This window comes from Electrona antarctica, assembly GCF_951216825.1.
Source record: "Electrona antarctica genome assembly, chromosome: 4".
NCBI lineage: Eukaryota > Metazoa > Chordata > Actinopteri > Myctophiformes > Myctophidae > Electrona > Electrona antarctica.
Genome location: NC_136809.1, coordinates 44,949,443 through 44,969,701, shown reverse-complemented (window position 1 = coordinate 44,969,701; position 20,259 = coordinate 44,949,443). Strand labels below are relative to the sequence as shown.

Genomic DNA, 20,259 nt, shown 5'->3' with positions numbered 1-20,259 from the left:
ACACAGAACATTATAAAGGACACTTCCCACCCCGGTCACTCACTGTTTGAACTGTTGCCATCAGGCAGACGGTACAGAGTGCTCAAGTATCCCACAGCGGTAGCCACACTAAATGCTGCTAAGAAAATACATGCTTTATTGTGCTGTTCTAAGTTAAGTACAATCAGGGTTTGTGCAATAACGGCTGCAATTAAGTGTGTACTGTGCAATATATGTCATGTGGGATAGGGATTTGTGCAATAACATGAAGTACGTTTATGTGTATTCATTTCTATAGTTTTTATATTCTTAGTTTATGAAAGTGCCAACCGATCAGTGCACTTTTAATTTCGTTGTACTTTTTACAATAAAGATCTATCTATCTATCTGTCTATCTGTCTATCTAATGCTTTGTGCCGGTGTCGTCCACAGCTAACAGTTTTTGTATTGAGTTGTGCTTGAAATGTACTGTAATTCTGCAAACTGTTAATCAATCAATCAATTAATCGCACATCTAGATTTCCATCTCTATACATTTTTCAAGTCCCCACAGCTTCCTTCCTAAAGTGTATTATTTTTCTAATTTAACGCGTGCACACACACACACACGCGTACGTGCGTACGTACGTACGTGTGTGCGTGCGTACGTGCGTGCGTACATACGTACGTTATATGTACTGTATAATTCTAGGCTTATATGTTGTAACTGGAAGGATGCAATATACAGGCTGTGTATGTTTGTCTGCTGTTGCTAGTGAGTTGTGACTAGGTCAGCTCACTTTCTTTCTTTCTACCTTACTTACTATAGCTTATGGTGTCTCTCTCAACCTGCTCCACAGGTACACAAGCCAGGGTGATGACCCCAGACCCCAAGCTTCTTCTCAGTCCTGAGTCCAATCTCCTGTGACATGCTCTGAATTCTGGACCCTAGAGCCTGTCCTAAATCCCTGACCACTGCACTACACCAGCATGCTATGTGCAGTACCAAACATCCAAGGCTGAGTGAGAAGATGGCAGCCAGGAGAATGAGGTTGGTCGGTGCCATTGATACTGGGAGGAAATCACTGGCCAGCTGGCTAGATGGAGGATGAAGATGACTGGAGACGGTGCTGGAGGGCTCATCATGAACTAGGCTAGAGAGAGAGCCAGAGGCTATCCATTTGTTCCACAGCTTGAGCCTGGCATCACTTACATGAAATCAAGGTAGGAACTTTCTAATTTTTTTTTGCTTTTTTGCTGCTGCTGCTGCTGCTTGTGTTGTACAGTATGCGGGGATTATTACATTTATAAATATACGAACCCGGGGAATAGCGTGATCTAGCGATATTGACGTCAGACTTTGGTGCTTGCCTCTTCTATACTAGTGTGATTCAAGCTGTTGTACTATTACTGTCATTTTGGGACCCATTGGGTGGCAATGAAACATGTTCAGTAACTGTTTCTGGCTCTGGAATTGAATGCTGATGTGAATCTACAGTTTGTACGTTGTGTTGTCTGCCGTTGAAGGTGTGAGTTGTTGCGACCACAAGTCGCACTTACTATGCAAACATGCAGGAAGCCTGCAACGCTCAAGCCTGTCGCAGGCTTCCATCACATCACGCTCTCACATCACGCTCTTCATGTAATGCTGCACACACACAACACACGGGCGACACGTGTTTTGCCACCACACACACACACACACACACACACACACACACACGCCGGCAGAAGCCTGTAAAGCCACCGCCCACTCCAGAAACACAATGTTTCGGGTCATTCCGACAAACACACAAAAAAAGTTTGAGATTTCACTCGTGCCAGACTCTGCCAATCCTCAAACGATTTGTATAATTCCAAGTGGTCTATACTCTGTGAAGTGTATATTTTCGTGTGCTTTGCACAGCCTTTGCTTCAGACCTGCGCCCGCTTCTCGCCTTGGCTTTAAGGCGTCTTACTGGTAAAGTAACAGGGAACAGAATACTGTATGTGGCTCTTGATCACTCAATAATCCTACGAGTGAATTTTTCCTTTTGGTTCGAGCTGGAGGTTTTGGGCTTTATAACAGCCATCAATTCCAAATGTTAATTTGCAATTTTCAGTGATGTGAGAAAACAACATGACAACAATTAGTAGTCTTAAGGGCCTTGCAAACGTGAAGCGAGGAACGCAGGCGTTGTTGCCTCGATCAACACAGGTCTCCTCCAGGTATGTTGAAGAGGGGCACAACAACGCAAGCGTAATAAAAAAGCTAAACCGAATCCAGGTCTGGTGAGTCGCAGGCGTGTTCACGAAACGAGCACGCGCGCAACAAACTCACGGGACCGCGCTCGCGTAAATACGCTTGCGTTGTCGCAACGCGACTTCTCCGAGCAAAACCGCAGGTCTCATTGAAAATGAACTATAGGTGCGTTTTATCGCTCCCTGTTTGCAAGGCCCTTTAGAGTAAGTAGCCTACTGTCAGAATATGGAGCTATGGTGGGGCACGGTGGCACAGTTGGTAGTGCTGTCGCCTCACAGCTAGAAGGTCCTGGGTTCGATTCCCGCTCGGGACGCTGTGGGTGCTGGCGGCGTGTTTCCTCCTCCGCGTCATCAGTGCCCATACCCGAGGCGGGGTTGGCGAAAGGGCCTTTCTGTGTGGAGTTTGCATGTTCTCCCCGTGTCCCCTAGGGTAGGTACCCTCACAAAAAACATGCAGTAATCCTGGTCTCTAAACTGCCTCCCCCTGGCCAGCCGGGGCACCTGATGGAGGGGCAAGGAACTGGTTGGAATAACGTGTTCCTTCCACGCGCTACGTCCAACCAGGGAAACTCCCCCCTGTCAGGTGTAAAGGAGCGACTTGGACACTCAGGCATGAAGGAAGCATGAGTTCAAGTCCGTTGCTCTCCCCATGTCCCCCATATATGGGGACTAGGTTGGCAGAGGGTGTGTAGAGCCCAATATCACATTAGATAATTGACACAGGGGTGAAAAATGGGTTACAAAATCGTGGGATAAAAATAATAAAAATAAATAAATAAATAATAATATGGAGCTACGGCCCCTTACTTCACACACGTGTGATTTTTTTACCTAAATATAACACTCAATCAATAGCCAACGAAGGTCCCCTGAGAGCCATGGGCCCCTGTGCTCCGGCCCCACCGGCCCAATGGCTAATTTGGCCCTGGAACCACTGACTAACTATATATTTGTGATTGTTGAGGAAATTATATTGAATTTGTTTTAATCCTATAGTCATCTCAATCGCAGTGTGAGTTATTGTAATAATACAGAGCCTGTTGGTCATTAAACTGTAGGATTGAAAGCATAATTACAGTGAACAAGATGTACTGTATAGATCTTTAATGACAGGGAGTTGTCAAATAATTCTCGATCAGTGAGGCAAATGGAGTCAAAGACACTTATTTCTAAGATAGACGTTTATTGCATAAGATTGTGGGAGAAAAACAAAACCAGACCGTTAATGGTCGAGCAGTTCTCTGCTGAAGGCCATATAGATGTGCGGGGGGCGGGGGGGGGGGGCGGGGGTTAGCTGTACTCATAACAACGGATGGCGTACTGTAGCAGGTCAAGTTGCGTCTTCAGCCTTCAATATTCACATTATCAGAACATAATCCTAAGGCCAAGGACGCATTACACATTTTCTTGGGCCTCGTGTAAATCATTTGCTTTACAACAAAACAATGCAAGTAAACACAACCAGTATATAATGATGATGATGATCCTGAATATGTCAATATGCATTTAGTCTCTCGAGACAGACTGTTACATTTAAAGGAAAAGAGGGCGCTGTTTTTCCTTTATTTTTTGACGATGGGTTCTCAGATTGATGCACTGGGGCAGCTATGTATGTAGAATGCTGCATGCATTCTACATACATGGCTGCCCCAGTGCATATTATTGCAATGCAAGTCTCCAGATCCCAATGAGTAGTACACATGATGAAGATTATTGAAGATTTGTGCATTAGTCACATAACCACTTAAACTACCCTATACTCAGGTCACCCACTTTGGTCATGGTCTGCTAGTATTTTGCGCCACACTAAATATATTTGCTGAAAATATTTGTAGTGATATGACCATGACAGGCCGCAGATACATTAAGCAGGGGCCGCATGCGGCCCACGGGCCGCGGGTTGAGTAGCACTGATCTAGGACAATGATATCGCATATGGTTTGTATGACCTTTTCCCAGAAATGTGAACATTTTGGACAGAAATAATTGTCCCCCCCCAGAAGCAAAGTTTTGAGTTAGAAATGTTCGCTCTGAAATAATATATATTCAAAAATTTGCGCCACATTTTCACGATTTCTCAAAAATGGCAGATCTACAAGCTCGTATGCCGCGCTATGAGCTTATAGATCTGCTGTTTTTCAATAGCTAAAGTATAACATAATGCTTAAAACTAGGGATGATCCGATCCCGATTCCACAATTTCTGTGTTAGCGATACCGATACCAGTGTTGTGATCTCCTGTTGTGTTTTTACTTTTAGCTATCTCTAGCTATATATGTCGTGTTGTGTTTATAGCAGACTCCTCACTCATATGTGCACACAACTCGAAAGCAAACTCCACATGCCCCAACATTTTATTTACCTGCCATATAGTGTCAACCCCTTACCCCTGTGTCGGATCGGTGGTTAGACTGGCATATTCGCCGATACCGATATGAACCGATATGACAAATAAGGGCCGATACCGAAACTTTTCCGATACCGATACAGTATCGGGACATCTCTACTTAAAACACCAAAAGGGGTTCCCGTCCTGAATGGGTTAAGTAAAAGTATCAATACTGCAATGTACTGTAGAACTACTCTGTGAGCTTGTAGATCTGCTATTTTCAAATGGCCGAAATATTATTTATTATTAGGGCTGAAGTGGTTAGTGTGTTTTGTAATAATCAAAATCTAAAAGTAACTAGTAACTAAAGTTGTCATATAATTGTAGTGGAGTAAACGTACAATATTTGTCTCTGAGATGTAGTGGAGTAGACATAAAAGTATTTCAAACTGGAAATACTCCAGTAAAGTGAAAGTACCTCAAAATTGTACTTAAGTACACTACTTGAGTAAATGTACTGTACTTGTTACTTTACGCCACTGCCGATTACTCATGGAGACTTGTTCATATTGTTTTGTTTTTGTCTCATTCCTAAGCCAATAATTGATGATGACCAGCAGTGATTCCCTATGGCAGTGGTTTTCAACCCTTATCAATCATATCAAGGCCTTATTATTTATTCAGCATTTGAGGCACGGACCACCATTTGATGACATTTAGCCTCTCAGACCCAAAACTAAAGAATATTTTGTTTTCATTGGATACGGTTTTGTCCACAATTCCATGCTGTATTGATGTTGGTACCATTAGGAGAGATAAGAGGCAAACGTTGATCAAAATGACAATTCTTCTACATTCTCTAATTGTGTAAACATCTTGTAAACGAAGTAATGCAGATGTTTAACAATAATGTAACTGTCTTGGGAGCGTAAAATGAAACAAAATGGACCCTTATGGGGTCCATTTGCTTTCATTTTTACACTCAAGACTGAGATCTAATACGGGTCCATTTGCTTACCAACTCTCCGACATTTAGCCGTGGAACGCCCCCCTCAAGGACCACTGGTGGTCCCCGGACCACTGGTTGAAAACCACTGCCCTATGGAGATAGGGTGTGTGTGTATTTGATTATACTCGGAAACAGATAATTGCTTCAATGAGAAGTTCAAATCACTGGCGTAAAAGGGCCTCATCTCACACCGTCACGAATGTATAAACATCCATATCTGTCAAAAGGATACGAAGAAGCTGTGAGAGCTTTACTGTATGTCTGTGAGGTCATTTGAGTGCAAACATCTTGTGTGCCGAGTGCCTCGCATGCTATTTACAGTAGCAGATGGTCTTATCAGACTGGTGCAAGGTCGAGATACGTGCCATGAACCTTAGTCAGCCAACAGGATGCCAAATAAAGTATGTGCCACAAGGTAACAAAGATAAGTGAAAACTCACAAAATGTCTCACAGATTTGTTTAGAAAAAATAACAAAAATAAAACACTTTAAAATAGCAGATGTACAAGCTTGCAGTGCTGCATGAAGTGCCACGCTGTGTAGATCTGCCATTTTTGAGAACAACTAATGTTCTTAAGAACCACTGTGCTTACAACAATCTATAACAAAATGAAATGGCAATATTGATAAGAACAGTATCAAAGCAAAATAATTCTTGCTATATTTGAATTCAAATCCTGAATTCTTCTTTTGCCATTTTTGAAATGGAATCCTGAAATGATTTAATTTCAAATGCATTTAGTTATAGGTATGTTAATTTTATGAACTAAATACCAATACATTGGACATAAAAAAGACAACATTTTAATACTCCATTAACCTGCGGGCCGCATTAAGTGATGGTGGAGGCCGCATGTGGCCCCCGGGCCGCCAGTTGATATTAACCTGCGGGCCGCATTAAGTGATGGTGGAGGCCGCATGTGGCCCCCGGGCCGCTAGTTTATATTAACCTGCGGGCCGCATTAAGTGATGGTGGAGGCCGCATGTAGCCCCCGGGCCGCCAGTTGATATTAACCTGCGGGCCGCATTAAGTGATGGTGGGGGCCGCATGTGGCCCCCGGGCCGCCAGTTGATAGTAACCTGCGGGCCGCATTAAGTGATGGTGGGGGCCGTATGTGGCCCCCGGGCCGCCAGTTGCCAATGGTATACGTTCTATTGTATTAATAATGGCCTACTGTACCATACAGATTGGACAAAATTACATTTTATTCATTAAAGTGGCACTAGGTAAAAAGAAAAAAAGTGCAGTACTTGAATAACCACCACTGCAAGCACAATTAGATTTTCACGTACTTGTGTGTCGGGGCTGTGCACTGAAATTAGTAGATCTACAAACTTGCAACAAAATGATGTGCAACCAAGCATAAATCAGGCGCAACACTATCTGGCTTTACAGAATGGCTTCAATTGTCTTTTAAACTTGTCCTTTAAATTCAGTGACGGTGAGTGACGGTGGAAAGTAACTTAGTACATTTACTTAAGTCTGTACTTGAGTACAATATTGAGGTATTTGTACTTTACTTGAGTATTTCCACTTTTACTTCTACTCCACTACATCTTGGATGCAAATACTGTACTTTTACTCTCCTACATTTATTTGAAAAATTCAGTTACTAGTTACTTTGTAGATTTTGATTATTAGCCTATTACAAAACGTACGTTAACCACTGCAGTCTACAGCCCTGTATCATTTTTATTAAATAGGTTATCTACAAGCTCACAATACATCACGAATCACGATGTGACGCATTGTGAGCTTGTAGATCTGCCATTTTCAAAATATTTTTTCATTTGAAAACTTGTGAAATGGGACATTCTGCACAATGAGTACTTTCTACTTTTGGTACTTTTAAGTACATTTTTATGCCAATTACTTTGTACTTTTACTCAAGTATTTTTTTTTAATTGTAAATTATTTTAATTGTAACCGATCTGTAAAACTGTAATTTAATTTAATTGTTGCAGTATAGGCTATTGATAAAATGTATCGAAGAAATTGTGAGTAGCCTACTTTTTCCACCACTGAAATTCAGTAAGTCTATTGTTTGTAGCTTTGTAGGCTGCCTGATAAACAGAAGGTCACTGGTTCACCTCCCCTCAGTCTACGTGTCAAAGTGTCTCTGCACGAGAAAGATATTTAACCCCCTAAATGATAGCATGTTATTTAGACCGATGCCAGGTTTATTTGTGTCAATGTACAGACTATTTATTTTTTGATAATAGTGTTTAGACCAGGGGTGTCGGAACTCATTTTGGTGCATTGGGCGAAGGGTGACTTGATGAGGGCCATGTTCACTTGTTGTTCACTTGACTCAGTCACTGCTATTAACAACAGTAGCCTATATCACACATGTTGTTCATTATTGCGTGAGACAGACAGACAGACAGACAGACAGACAGACAGACAGACAGACAGACAGACTTCACCCATGATCCCAGATTATTGAGGCACATTATACTGTCTATGCATTTTATTTAATGTATGTGTAAGTCACTATGAATAAAGAACGTCTGCTAAATGCTTAAATTGTAAGTTGTAAATTGCAGTTCCTATGCACTTTTGTGGCAACAATGCACGCAGTGAAATTCTTGTACTTGTAGCCTCAATTGTGTGACAAAATAAAACATACTCTTGTTAGTCTGCAGTTTATACCACTGGGGAGACAAAGCACTTCTTGGACTTTTGTTTATAAAATAAAAGTACATTAATTAAGAACATTAACATTGTCATAATAAAAGCAAAATAGCAAATAAAAACAAAACAGTGCATGTTGAAAAATCTAATACAAAGGCTACAATAATATATATCATTATTATTGCCCACATTTTTGTCATTGGTCAAATTCAACCTAATGTACAGTGTCATTTTTAAATATGGGCCATGGGGTGTAAGTACCAGTGAAGATAAGAGAAAGGAATTTCAAAACATCAGTTATGAGATAATCTGTAAGGGTTCATTAAAGGGATAGTTCACCCTCCAAAAATACTTTTTGAGTGGTGCAACCACTCCTATAGGCACGGAAATAGCGTTTTTCTCAACCAAGTGTCACTGTTGCGCAGCCACACACACACACACACACACACACACACACACACACACACACACACACACACACACACACACACACACACACACACACACACACACACACACACACACACACGGTATATATGATGATTAGGGGTGTGACAGTACAGGGACCCCCCCTGGGGACCCCCATACAGTAGCTCTCTCATTTCTCAACCATTTCGGACGCGGGGCGGCTCGCCGGAACCCTGGCCGCGTTCCTGTGCGTCTGGAACTTCCGGGGACCCCCGGTCCCCCGGGTACCACCCACATGGAGTTGCACCACTCACTTCACATGGGTGTGATTTTTTTCTATTGATTACCATTGAGACTTGAATGAATGGATAGCCTATTTTTGAGCGCTGCCTCCGCTCCATTACGAAGCTTTGTGTGTCCCTATATAGTCTGTCTATGCGTCCCAGCACGGATGAGCACGGAAAGCTGCAACATGATAACTATCAGTTCTCGACCGTTTTGGACGCGGGAAGGCTCGCCGGAACAGGCCCGGCCCCCTGGGCGCGTTTCTGGGTATATGGATTTTGTGGGCCCCCCCCCAGGGACCCCCTGGGGACCCCCACACAGTACAGTTGCACCGCTCACTTCACACAGGTGTGATTGTTTTTGTTTTTTGTCGCATTCCTAAGCCAAATTAGATGGTCAGCAGTGGTTTCCTATGGAGACAGAGTTTCCTGTGACGTTTAGCCTGTTTTAACTAAATATATTACATTATGGGACAGCAGGGGAGAAGTGGGGATTCTGCCCATGTATTATAATTGCATTAGCTTATTATTTTACCGATGAGCCAAGTACATTCCCACTTGTTACAGCGAAACTTAATTTGCATTAAAGACAGTATAAAGAAGAAGTGCGATCAGCATCGCCATGTTGGCTTGTGGTGGACATTTTTGTCAAAATGTAATTTTTGCCAAAGACATACACAATGAGTATGACCAGAAACGTGTAAAGAGCTAGCCCTGAATGACCATAACAGGTCTGCAACTCTGAGAGTGTACAAATGTACACATTTGTACACTCTCAGATTTAAGGGGTACTTGTAAGTTTGAAATTCAAATTGAGTTATTAGCATAATATGTGACCATACCATGACATGAAACTAGGGGGTTTTCATGATTCTGAATCCATTCCAAGCATTCGTTTTGCACAAAAAACACTCAGACGGCGGCTATGGCTGTTTTCCTCCCAAGGAGTGTTTTTTGTGCAGAACTAATGCTTGGAATGGATTCAGAATCATGAAAACCCCCTAGTTTCATATGTCATATGCTACTTAAAGAATGATGAAATTTGCCTTATATAGGATGTTAATGTCACATATTATGCTAATAACTCAAATTTCCCACAGGAGTTGAATTTCAAACTTTTAGTAGGCCTACACTTTAGAAACACATTGGTGAAGAAATTTCTTGGTAACGATTTAGTTCCCAGATTTTCATAGGTTTCTCTTACAATTGCAAATAATACATTGGAAAACCACTAGTACTAGTTAGACTATGCCACTATGGTATATGCCATAGTAAAACATGTGTCGTACACATTCTGAAGAAAACCTGGAGTCTTGACATTCATTAATTGGGTCTCATGATCAAAATATGAACATTATAATGGTTGGGTGTGTAAAACAGAAAATCTAAAATGTGCCACGGACAAGGCCAAGTCTTTGCCACGGACATTTTGTCCGTGTATGGACATGTTGATGACCCCTGGTCAGCATGTTCAGAGACTCAAATGCCTAGCTTAGCCTGCTAGCACTCAGTTAAGGTTGTTTTCCATCCAATATAGGCCTTTTCATTGTTGTTCTGAATGTTGAATTCATGACTAAAGTAAGTACTATGATTATAAGTCCGTCCTTAACACTGCAGAAAGTAACTTTATGTGGCATGATTGTATGTTCATGTTTCAACTATGTCATGTAGTTTGTTATTGCATTATATTTGGTTTATTTCTACTATCCCAGTGGTCTGCTGTAGTTACATTATTCCAGCTGCTTAAAGCTACCAGAATATCAGCAGATATGTCATTTGACAACTTGTTAAATAGTATGAATTGAGCATGTGATTGTACTTCATAATTAAGGTTTACATTGATATAATGTTCCCAATATGTATAAGCTGCAGTGTGGTTTGCTAATTATATTGAGATGCTTATGTTTCCTTTAGAAACCAACAAACAGTTGGTTAATAAAACAACGGTTGGTTAATTAAACACTCCAAAGTGGATCTCGACTCCTGTACTCTTGCCCCTGAGCAGCAAACTAGATTATACAGTCCTTTACCACAAAGTAAAAAACCCTCAGTAGCCTAACACTTATTACTATTTGTGATGGTCAACAAGCAGCATCCACCGACACAAAGATTGAAATGGTGCATTTATATGGCGCTTTTATCCAAAGCGGTTTAAATAGATGTGCATTACATTCACTCCATTCACATACACATTCATACACCGGCAGAGGTAACCTAACCTGACTCCGCCAGATGGGGCAGCAGAGAGTACACTGGGTTCCCCCCTCCTGCTCCCATCTGGGGAGGGGGGAACCCAGTGTACTCACTGCTGCCCCATCTGGCAGAGTCAGGTTAGAGGTAACCATGCAAGGCACCAACCTGCACATTGGGAGCAATTCAGGGTGCAGTCTTGCTCAAGGACACTAACTCTGGGGGAGCCCGGGATCAAAGTGGGAATCTCACGGTTCCCATCCGGCCGCTCTACCGGCCGCTTTACCCCTGAGCCACTGCTGCCCTGCGCCCTCACGTGTTAGTTTGGCAGATAACATAGACATGCATGAAACTGTGTTGACAGCATTCCATCTTGTTATCTTATTCCTTATTCATAAACAAGTGTCTGTTATAAGAAGATCACCAAGGACATGAAGCTCAGTCTTGACTGTCTAGTAAAGTAATAAGGTAAGGCCATTGTTTTGCATCTTATTTGAATGCACGTTGCTGAGACACAGCAGCTTGTTTGTTGAGTAAAGTGATTTAAGGCAACTGTACATTATAGTTGATCAGATGGCCTGAATACAGCTTTTATTGACAGGACCTTTCTATTTTGTTTAAGGTTGGAAACAAAGGGGTATATTGTCATCCATTTCCTCTCTCTCTACAGGCATCATGTTCTTTAGGAGTTTGCTGTTCCTCACCTGCATGCTCATCCAACACTCAGGTACTGCCTCACTGTATCTTTACACTGTCAATTGTATTATTAATTTTGTTAGCCTCCGCACAATTGCCTATGTACATTTTTGGCTAAATTGACGTTTCTACCTAACTCTACTCTCATCATAACACTGCTGCTTCATTGTGCCTTATTATTGCCTACGTCCTCAGTCCTCATCGGAATGCAGAATGCTTACTTAAGTAAATTTTTCAGTTCTTCTTTCCGGAAAACCTTGAACATACTGACTTATACTGACTCATACATGACTTAGAGTACAATTATGCTATGAGAGAGAGACACAATGTGTAGACAACAGACACAACTAATTGACAATTGATTGACAATTGATTTTCCCTGTACAGGAGCACAAAGCAGCTGTAAGGAACTAAAAACGCAAAGGCCTGACCTTGAAGGTGAAGTGATTGATTCTGGACACCTTTTCTACTTTGGGTTGATTTTAATTTCATGCCAACTAACACAATGTTTCTGCTTGTTTTCTTTTCAACCTCTCAGATGGCCTTTATACCCTCAGAGCTAGTCACGCTCAAGAACATGGTGAGGAATATCAGACCTACTGTGACATGACGAGTGATGGTGGTGGCTGGACACTGATAGCCAGCATCCATGAGAACAATCTGAAGGGCAAATGTACAGTAGGAGACAACTGGTCCTCACAGCAGGGCAACAAATACAACTTGCCAGGCGGAGATTCCAACTGGAGCAACAGAAAGACATTTGGGCATATAGTGAGCGTCACAGAGGATGATTACAAGGTGGGTTGGTCTTTGTCTGATCTTCAATTATCTGCAGTTCAAGGAAGACGGCCTGTGAAAATATTGGTTTACTTAGCTTCTTTGTCACGCATTTAATATGACTAATGTTTCCCAAACAGTGCAAGGGTTGGCCCGAGTAAAAATCCCATTTTCTATAATAATAATAATAATACAATTGTATACATTTTAAAACAAACAAACAAAGCTAAGAAATTCCATAATAATAATGAAGAAGTAGTGATAGCTGAACTACAAGCTTCGCGCCACATTGCAAGCTTGTAGATCAGCTATTTTGGGTCCCGGGCAATCTCTCTTTCGGGTCTCGCCCTGAAAAGTTTGGGAACCAGTAGGAACCACTATGTATACTTGGGTACCTCACTGTTGGGAACCCTGTGAACCATACACATTTTCATGTGAGATATACTCTCTCCTCGACCCGGCCTGGCATGTACTTCTGGGATGTTTAAGGGTTGATCTAATGACTAATCATTTCATTTCGAGAGGTCTGTACAGGTAGCTATGTTTTGAGGACATTTCACTTTTTGATTTACTTTTGCTATGACTTTCAATGTGATTTGTTGACAGAATCCTGGCTACTATGACATTGATGCAGCTAGCCTGGCGGTGTGGCATGTTCCAAACAAAACTCCAATGCACCAGTGGAAGGATTTGTCTCTCTTAAGATACCACACCCACTGCAGCGCGTGGGAAGAGCATGGCCCGAACCTCTTCCAACTTTTTACTGTAAGATCATTTGAATGTCACATTGTAACTACATGTATAGTCAGTACATCTTTTCTTCTAGCAAAGCAATGGGCATTAAAGCAATGGGATAACTAATTATTTGGGTGGCTAGACCTTGTTGCGCTGGTCATTTTGAAAGTAGCGCTCAAGTCAAAAAAGTGCGGGCACCCCTGCTATAGGTGAAGGGTATCATTACGAATTATGCTGGATCTACCTTTTCAAAATTAGTTTTAATTTCTTCCACGATTGATGGTTTTTATTAAGATAAGGCATTTTATTCCTAGAAAAAAGAGACCATCTGGGGCCCACAAAGATAAAAGGGGGAATAGCATTTATTTAATTAACCCATTTTGACCTGGGAACGATACCACAAATGTCTTCTAACTCCTGACAGTTTTCTGAAAAACCTCATGTTTCTATGTCAGTGGTTCTCAAACATTTTCATGTCAAGGACCCCCAATGTAGTTGGCCGCTGACCCCCGCCTGAAAATATGTTGTTCTAGGCACCCCACCAGAACCAAAGATAAAAACGTTCGCTGTGAAAGAATATATATTCAAAGATTTGTGCCACATTTTCACGATTAAAAAAAAATAGCAGACCTTCAAGCTCGTAGTGCGGCACTCTGTGCCGTGCTATGAGCTTGTAGATCTGCTATTTTTCAATAGCTAAAGTACAACATAATGCTTAAAACACCAACCTTAGAGCTGTTGTGTGGAAATAATAAAAAAGTCCCCCCATTCTCTGTTTCCTAGAACTAGAGGTCTGAAAAAAATCATTAACATGGTGAAACACATCTTGATGATGTCATCAAGATGTGTTTCACCATGTTAATGATTTTTCTCATAATTATATATATATATATATATATATATATATATATTTATATATATATATACTATAATTTGGGGATGTTTTCACTTTACTGGGGAGGGTACTTTAAAATTTCAGTACTTTTACTTCTACTCTACTACATCTCAGAGGCAAATATTGTACTTTTACTCCACTGCAATTATTGGAAAACTTTAGTTACTTTGTAGATCTTTGATTATTATTGCAAAACATACACTAACCACTACAGCCCCATATACATTTCAGCCATTTGAAAGTAGCCAATCTACAAGCTCACAGCTATTTTCAAAAGATTTTTATATATTTGAAAACTTGAAATGGGACATTCTGCATAGTGAGTACTTTCTACTTTTGGTACTTTTAAGTACATTTTAATACAAATACCTTTGTACTTTTACTCAAGTACACTTTTAATTCGTTACTCGTAACTTGTAAAGTATACAGTTCTACATTGCAGTTTACTTAAGTAAAACAATTGGTTACTTTTTCCACCACTGAACATTAGTGATGCTTAAACAGTGCATGACCGTTCTTTGGATTGATATTGTATCCCCTTTTTCCCCTTTTCAAGAGGATCCCTGTGAAACATGGTATGGGAAGATGCCAAATCAACAATGGACCCTCCATATCTATCGAGTATGACCAGGGGGATGATGACGTGGTGAGGTCGCTTTATGGAACCGCTACAAGAGGTAAAAATTGTGCATATGAAACACGTCATACAATATGTGATATTGACCTCTGCTGACATGCACCGCGTGACCTAACACATGGCATAGAAATGACTTCCGTACACTACAAACTGGAGTTATAGGACAACATTCTAGTCCTATTTCTTTTAATTATTATTATTTATTTTTTCCAGTATCGTTTGAAACAGGCTACATCTCCTTCAGAGCTATCAACACTGACAGGTCTGCCTTCGCCATATGTTCTGGAACTAAACCCACAGGTTGCAAACCTGAAAATGTGAGTACTCTAAGATCTTTATTTGCAGAAAGCAAATTTGGGGCCCAAAGAGGTGCTTATATTATAGGCAACCTATGGTTTTTCAACACATTCTCGCTTGTTAAATACTGCTGCTTGATCAACACCCCAAGTGTCACTTTACAACCCCACCGGTGCCCTCTAACGTTTTTTGGGGGTGAACTATCCCTTTAAACCAGTGGTTTTCAACCATTTTCATTTCAAGGCCTATTGTTTATTCTGCATTTGAGCCACGGACCACCATTTGATGAAATGTATCCTCTCAGACCCAAAATGTAGAATATTTTGTTGTCGTTGGATAAGATTTTGTCCACAATTCCATGCTGCGTGGTACCATTAGGAGAGATTACAGGCAAATGTTGATCAAAATAAAAAAAATCTACATTCTCTAATATGTACTGTACTTTTAAGTAATGCATATCTTTAATAATAATTTAACTCTTGAGAGCATAAAATGTAACCAAATTTGGTTTCATTTTACACTCTCAAGAGTTAAAGATCTATCCATTTGGTTACCAACACCATCATTTAGCTGGGGACCACATGGAACCTCCTCAAGGACAACTGGTGGTTCCCGGACCACTGGTTGAAAACCACTGCTTTAAACAAATACACTGTTGCTCTCCGTTTAAGAGACCTTGGCTTGAACAATGAAAGCACTATCCTCTCACACCCTCATGTTTGGGTGTGGCCTGCACAAGGTCTATATCCACCTCCTAGCATATGATTCTGTGGTTCTAATGTTTCTATTATAGTATGCAGTCATGCCACACAAATCTTTATTCATTAACCTTTATAGCAAATAGTTAATTGTAGGTGGTCTGTCACATGTTCCAGCTCTTACATTAGCCATTATAGTACTGTCCCAGCATCTAATGGCTTAGGAAAGAAATTGGCCTGTAACTAATGAAATGTGTTTTTGAATATAAGTCCAATGACACGTTGCATCTGTTTTCGCATTTTCACAGCATTGCGTTGGCGGAGGAGGATACGTCACTTTGCAGCCCAACTGTGGTGACTTCAGTCGCTTTGACGACACAGACGCAACCTTTAAGGCCTCCACCGCCGTCTCTGAGGCCGCGCTGCTACTATTCTATAACTGACTCCCTTCATGTTCCTCAAACCACTGACCTCTGGCAAGCAAACAGTGGTGGAAGAAGTACCGGTACTTACTCAGATTACTATTATTTTTTTTTACTGAAGTAAAGAAAATAGCAATACCACGATGCAGATACACAAATACAAATACAATTCCTGTTGGCCTATTCAAATTCAATTTCCTGTATTCAAAAATGTAATTGCGTGAAAGAACAAAAGTATTGGGATCAAATGTACCAAAATAAACAAGGTATACAAGGAGGATACAAGGTGTTTAACTTTATTTTTGCTGAATTCAAAGTAAGTCCTTTCATAAAGTGTTTCCTTTGCTTAACGTTTCATGCAAAGCACATGTACTGTACTTGCCTTGTTGAAATAGGCTCTATGAATAAACTTGCCTCGTCTTGCTAGCTTTCTACGTAAATGTCTGGGTCTCAGAATTTCTTATGCTGTTGAACTATGATAAAACCATTCTTACTAGTGACTTTAAAGGGTTAGTTCATATTTTTGGACTTAAAGCTGTAGGAATTACTTGTAAAGGTATTAATTGATTGCCCGAGTCGCGTGGTGGGACTTGTGTTCTGGTTTTGGTGAATATTAAAGGGTTAGTTAGTCATTTTCAACATTGAACTATGTCATTAATATAGAGCTGATGTGTGGACATAATAACCACCCCCCCATTCTGTTTACTAAATGGTAGTGGTGCATTTATATAGCGCCTTTATCCAAGGCACTTTACATAGATTGTGCATCAATTCACCCATTCACACACACATTCATACACCGATGGCGGCGGAAACCATGCAAGGCACCAACCAGCACATCAGGAGCAATTAGGGGTTCAGGGCCTTGGGTCTTCGACACTAACTCTGGGGGAGCCCGGGTTCGAACTGGCAACCTTGCGGTTACCATCCGGCCACTCTACCCCTGAGCCACCGCCGCCCGACAATTAGCCTAGAACTGGAGGTCATGTGATCAGTGACATCACGTTGGTGTACTCTTTGGCTTGACACTGACGTGATGTCTCTGATCACATGACCCCAAGTTCCCCTTTAAAAGCTGTATGAAATACTTGCCATTCATATAGTGGTTGCAAATTATTAATGTATTGCCTGAGTACCGTGTTCCGGTCAGTTGGTGGTTGTCACTGGGGGCCACTAATTAAAAATAAATTAATCCTCAAAACTAGCGCAATTTGTATTGTTGTCCTATTTCTACCATATAGCCTAGTGCAACTTCCGTTCACATGGAACTATGTTTTTGTGCTGCTGCTGGCATTGTGATACAAGACACAAACACATGTATGTGACAGATTGGTTGAAGTTATACAAACCCATTGTAACTTCAAACTCTGTTTTAACTTACTGTATGGTTTTAATGATATATTCACCCATATATTGGTTCTGGTGACTGATATGTTTTTGAGGGACTAGCCCTTCCAACCCCTGGCTTTGTGTGTGCCCCCGTGATGTCATGTGGCAGTCAAGTCTAATAGTCTATGGACTTTCACTTCACACAAGTGTGATGTTTTAATTACTTTTAAAAAACAGGCTCTCACCTGACTAGACACACGTGTGACGTTGAAGTAGTCAAGTAGCATGATTCAAAGCGGGTAGGCCTACGCAGACTAAATATAGAAAAAGTACCGAAAATGTCTTCAGTGTTTCAACCCACACAAATGGATGCTAGGCTACTGCAAGTCCCCCCCCCCCCCCCCCCCCCAGGAGGGTGGGGTTAGCAATAACGTATTACTTAAGTTGCTGTTAAATGCCTTGATGTGATATTCGACCATAGGCCTAATATTGCCTATCATTTTGTTATTAAAAACCTCTGGTGTCTCCCATTTTGTTTTAAAATGCTAATTTTTGTCATGGGTGGTATGGCCGACTTGGTAATGTAGCCCATGGGGATATTTTTCATGTTATTTTAACAGGCTTAAAAACTCATCTTGCAGGAAAAGAGAGCTTTACAACAGAGAGCCAACTATTAGGGGACTAATTTCACTGCGTGAAAAGAGGAGTTAACGGGTAATTATGGGCACTGTATTTTGCCCGTAAACCTCAAGTTTAGCGGGCAAATACAGTAATATACGGTAATATACAGGTGTGATGGTACAATTCGGGAGTTTACGGGAGTTTGTTGGAAAGTTTCCTGTAATATACACAACCGTATTCCAAGCTTTTTGCGCAGTGTAACAAATATGGCATTAAGAACACTGATCATGCCTGCCAGTCACAATGTGCAGGGTCTCAATTTGTGGGACGCCTGAAAAGTCTTGGAAATGAGAGACTGTCCCACGCAAAGGGGGACATCTGGTCACCGCCAAAATGTATCTTTCTTGGCCTTTTGTCCATGTCCATGCAAAGTTTGATGCCAGTCGGTCCAGCAGCAGTTTGCAAGATTAGCCTTGGCCCTTGGGGACACACAGATGAAAACATTGGCCTCATGGCCTGTCAACCTGGCGAAAATAATTCCATATAGTGGTTGGTGTCTTAACCCATTCTAAATGGGAACCCCTTTTGGTGTTTTAAGCATTGTGTTATACCTTAGCTATTGAAAAATAGCAGATCTACAAGCTCATAGCGCTGCACCGAGTGCCACGCTACGAGCTTGTAGATCTGCTATTTTTGAAAAATCGTGAAAATGTGACATGAAATATTGATTACCACTGATATAGAAACAGGTATTTCAGAAAACTGTCATGATTTAGAAGACATCTTTTAAATGTTGATGTCAGGCCTGTGTATGGAGTTCTCCACCAGGTGGCAGGGTAACATAGGGATGTAAATGTTTTGTGTAGGCTATACCAGTGGTTCCCAAAGTGAGGTCCCCCTTGAGAGAGTTCCAGGGGGTCCCCAGCTAAATGATAGTTTGGAACCAAATGGACCCTTATGGTTCTGTACAAATGGACCCGCTAAGGGTCCATCTGGTTCCATTTGTACACTCTTTGAGTTAAATTAACATTGATTTTACAATATGAATTGGAGGTCCCAGAGATAGAAATGCCATTAAATGAGGTTCCATAGACTAATGCATGTCAAACTGGGGGTCCTTGAAATTAAACGGGTTGAGAATCTCTGCTAGAGCCGTAAAAAATCTTCTCTTATGGCATAGCTTTTCAAATGGGGGTCCGTGGGCTAATACATGTCAATTTGGGGGTCCTTGGCATGCAAAAGTTTGGGAACCACTGGGCTATACATTAGGGACAGCACAACATTCAGGGCCACTAGTATAGCTCCCAAACTGCTACTGTATACTGCAGTAAGTTTCTTTCACATTATGTAACTAACGGTTATTATCATGTCACCATGACTCTGCCTCAGTCTCCATATATGGGCACAAAGGGGGCATTGACTGACAGACACAGGGATCTCCATACATGGGCATGTCAGTTGGATCAGTGTTGAAATGTAGGTGTGAGGGCCACTGGGCCACATATAGCAGCCCGAACCTCTAGTCAAGTGCTACAAAATCACATAAAGTCATGTTTTATTGTTCACATGATGTCATTATCTCAAGCTAAGTAATAGCCTGTACCAAACCTCAGTACAGTAGTTTGTAGCAAATTTCTTTTTTAGATGAAAATCAATTTTCAAACCACATTACATACACAGTAAAAATAAAAGAGTTTGAATTGAACCGTAGGGATTGTAGGATACTGTGTGTACATCTGGACATTCTGCAGTGATGATGTCTCTCTATCGGTTTCATTTATGATCCAGATTGTTTTTGCTGATTGGTGGACGCAAAAACATCATCACATTGTTTTGTTTTTTTAAAGATTTGTTTTTGGCTTTTGTGCCTTTTATTGATAGTTACAGTGAAGATGGACAGGAAAGAGGGAGAGAGAGATGACATTAAATTATATGCATGCCTGCATGGCAAGTAAGGCTGCATACATACAACACACAATCACTTAAAGGACCACTTCACCACTTTTCAACTTCTCTTCCTATAATTGGTCCTAACTAATGTTCATGATAAAATACCACAATTTTTTCCTACTCAGTATGTGTCTCATAGGAAGGCTGT

General features: G+C 41.1%; 1 protein-coding gene across 1 annotated transcript; it reads left to right on the top strand.

Annotated features, from left to right (window-relative positions):
- Window positions 1–11,489: 11,489 nt before the first annotated feature.
- Window positions 11,490–16,645, top strand: itln1 (intelectin 1). The gene is made up of 8 exons (XM_079499941.1): window positions 11,490–11,522; window positions 11,725–11,781; window positions 12,138–12,188; window positions 12,289–12,548; window positions 13,134–13,292; window positions 14,714–14,834; window positions 15,008–15,111; window positions 16,098–16,645. Exons 2-8 carry the CDS (start codon window positions 11,730–11,732, stop codon window positions 16,230–16,232), a joined length of 882 nt encoding a protein of 293 aa, XP_079356067.1. The 5' UTR covers window positions 11,490–11,522; window positions 11,725–11,729; the 3' UTR covers window positions 16,233–16,645.
- Window positions 16,646–20,259: the final 3,614 nt, after the last annotated feature.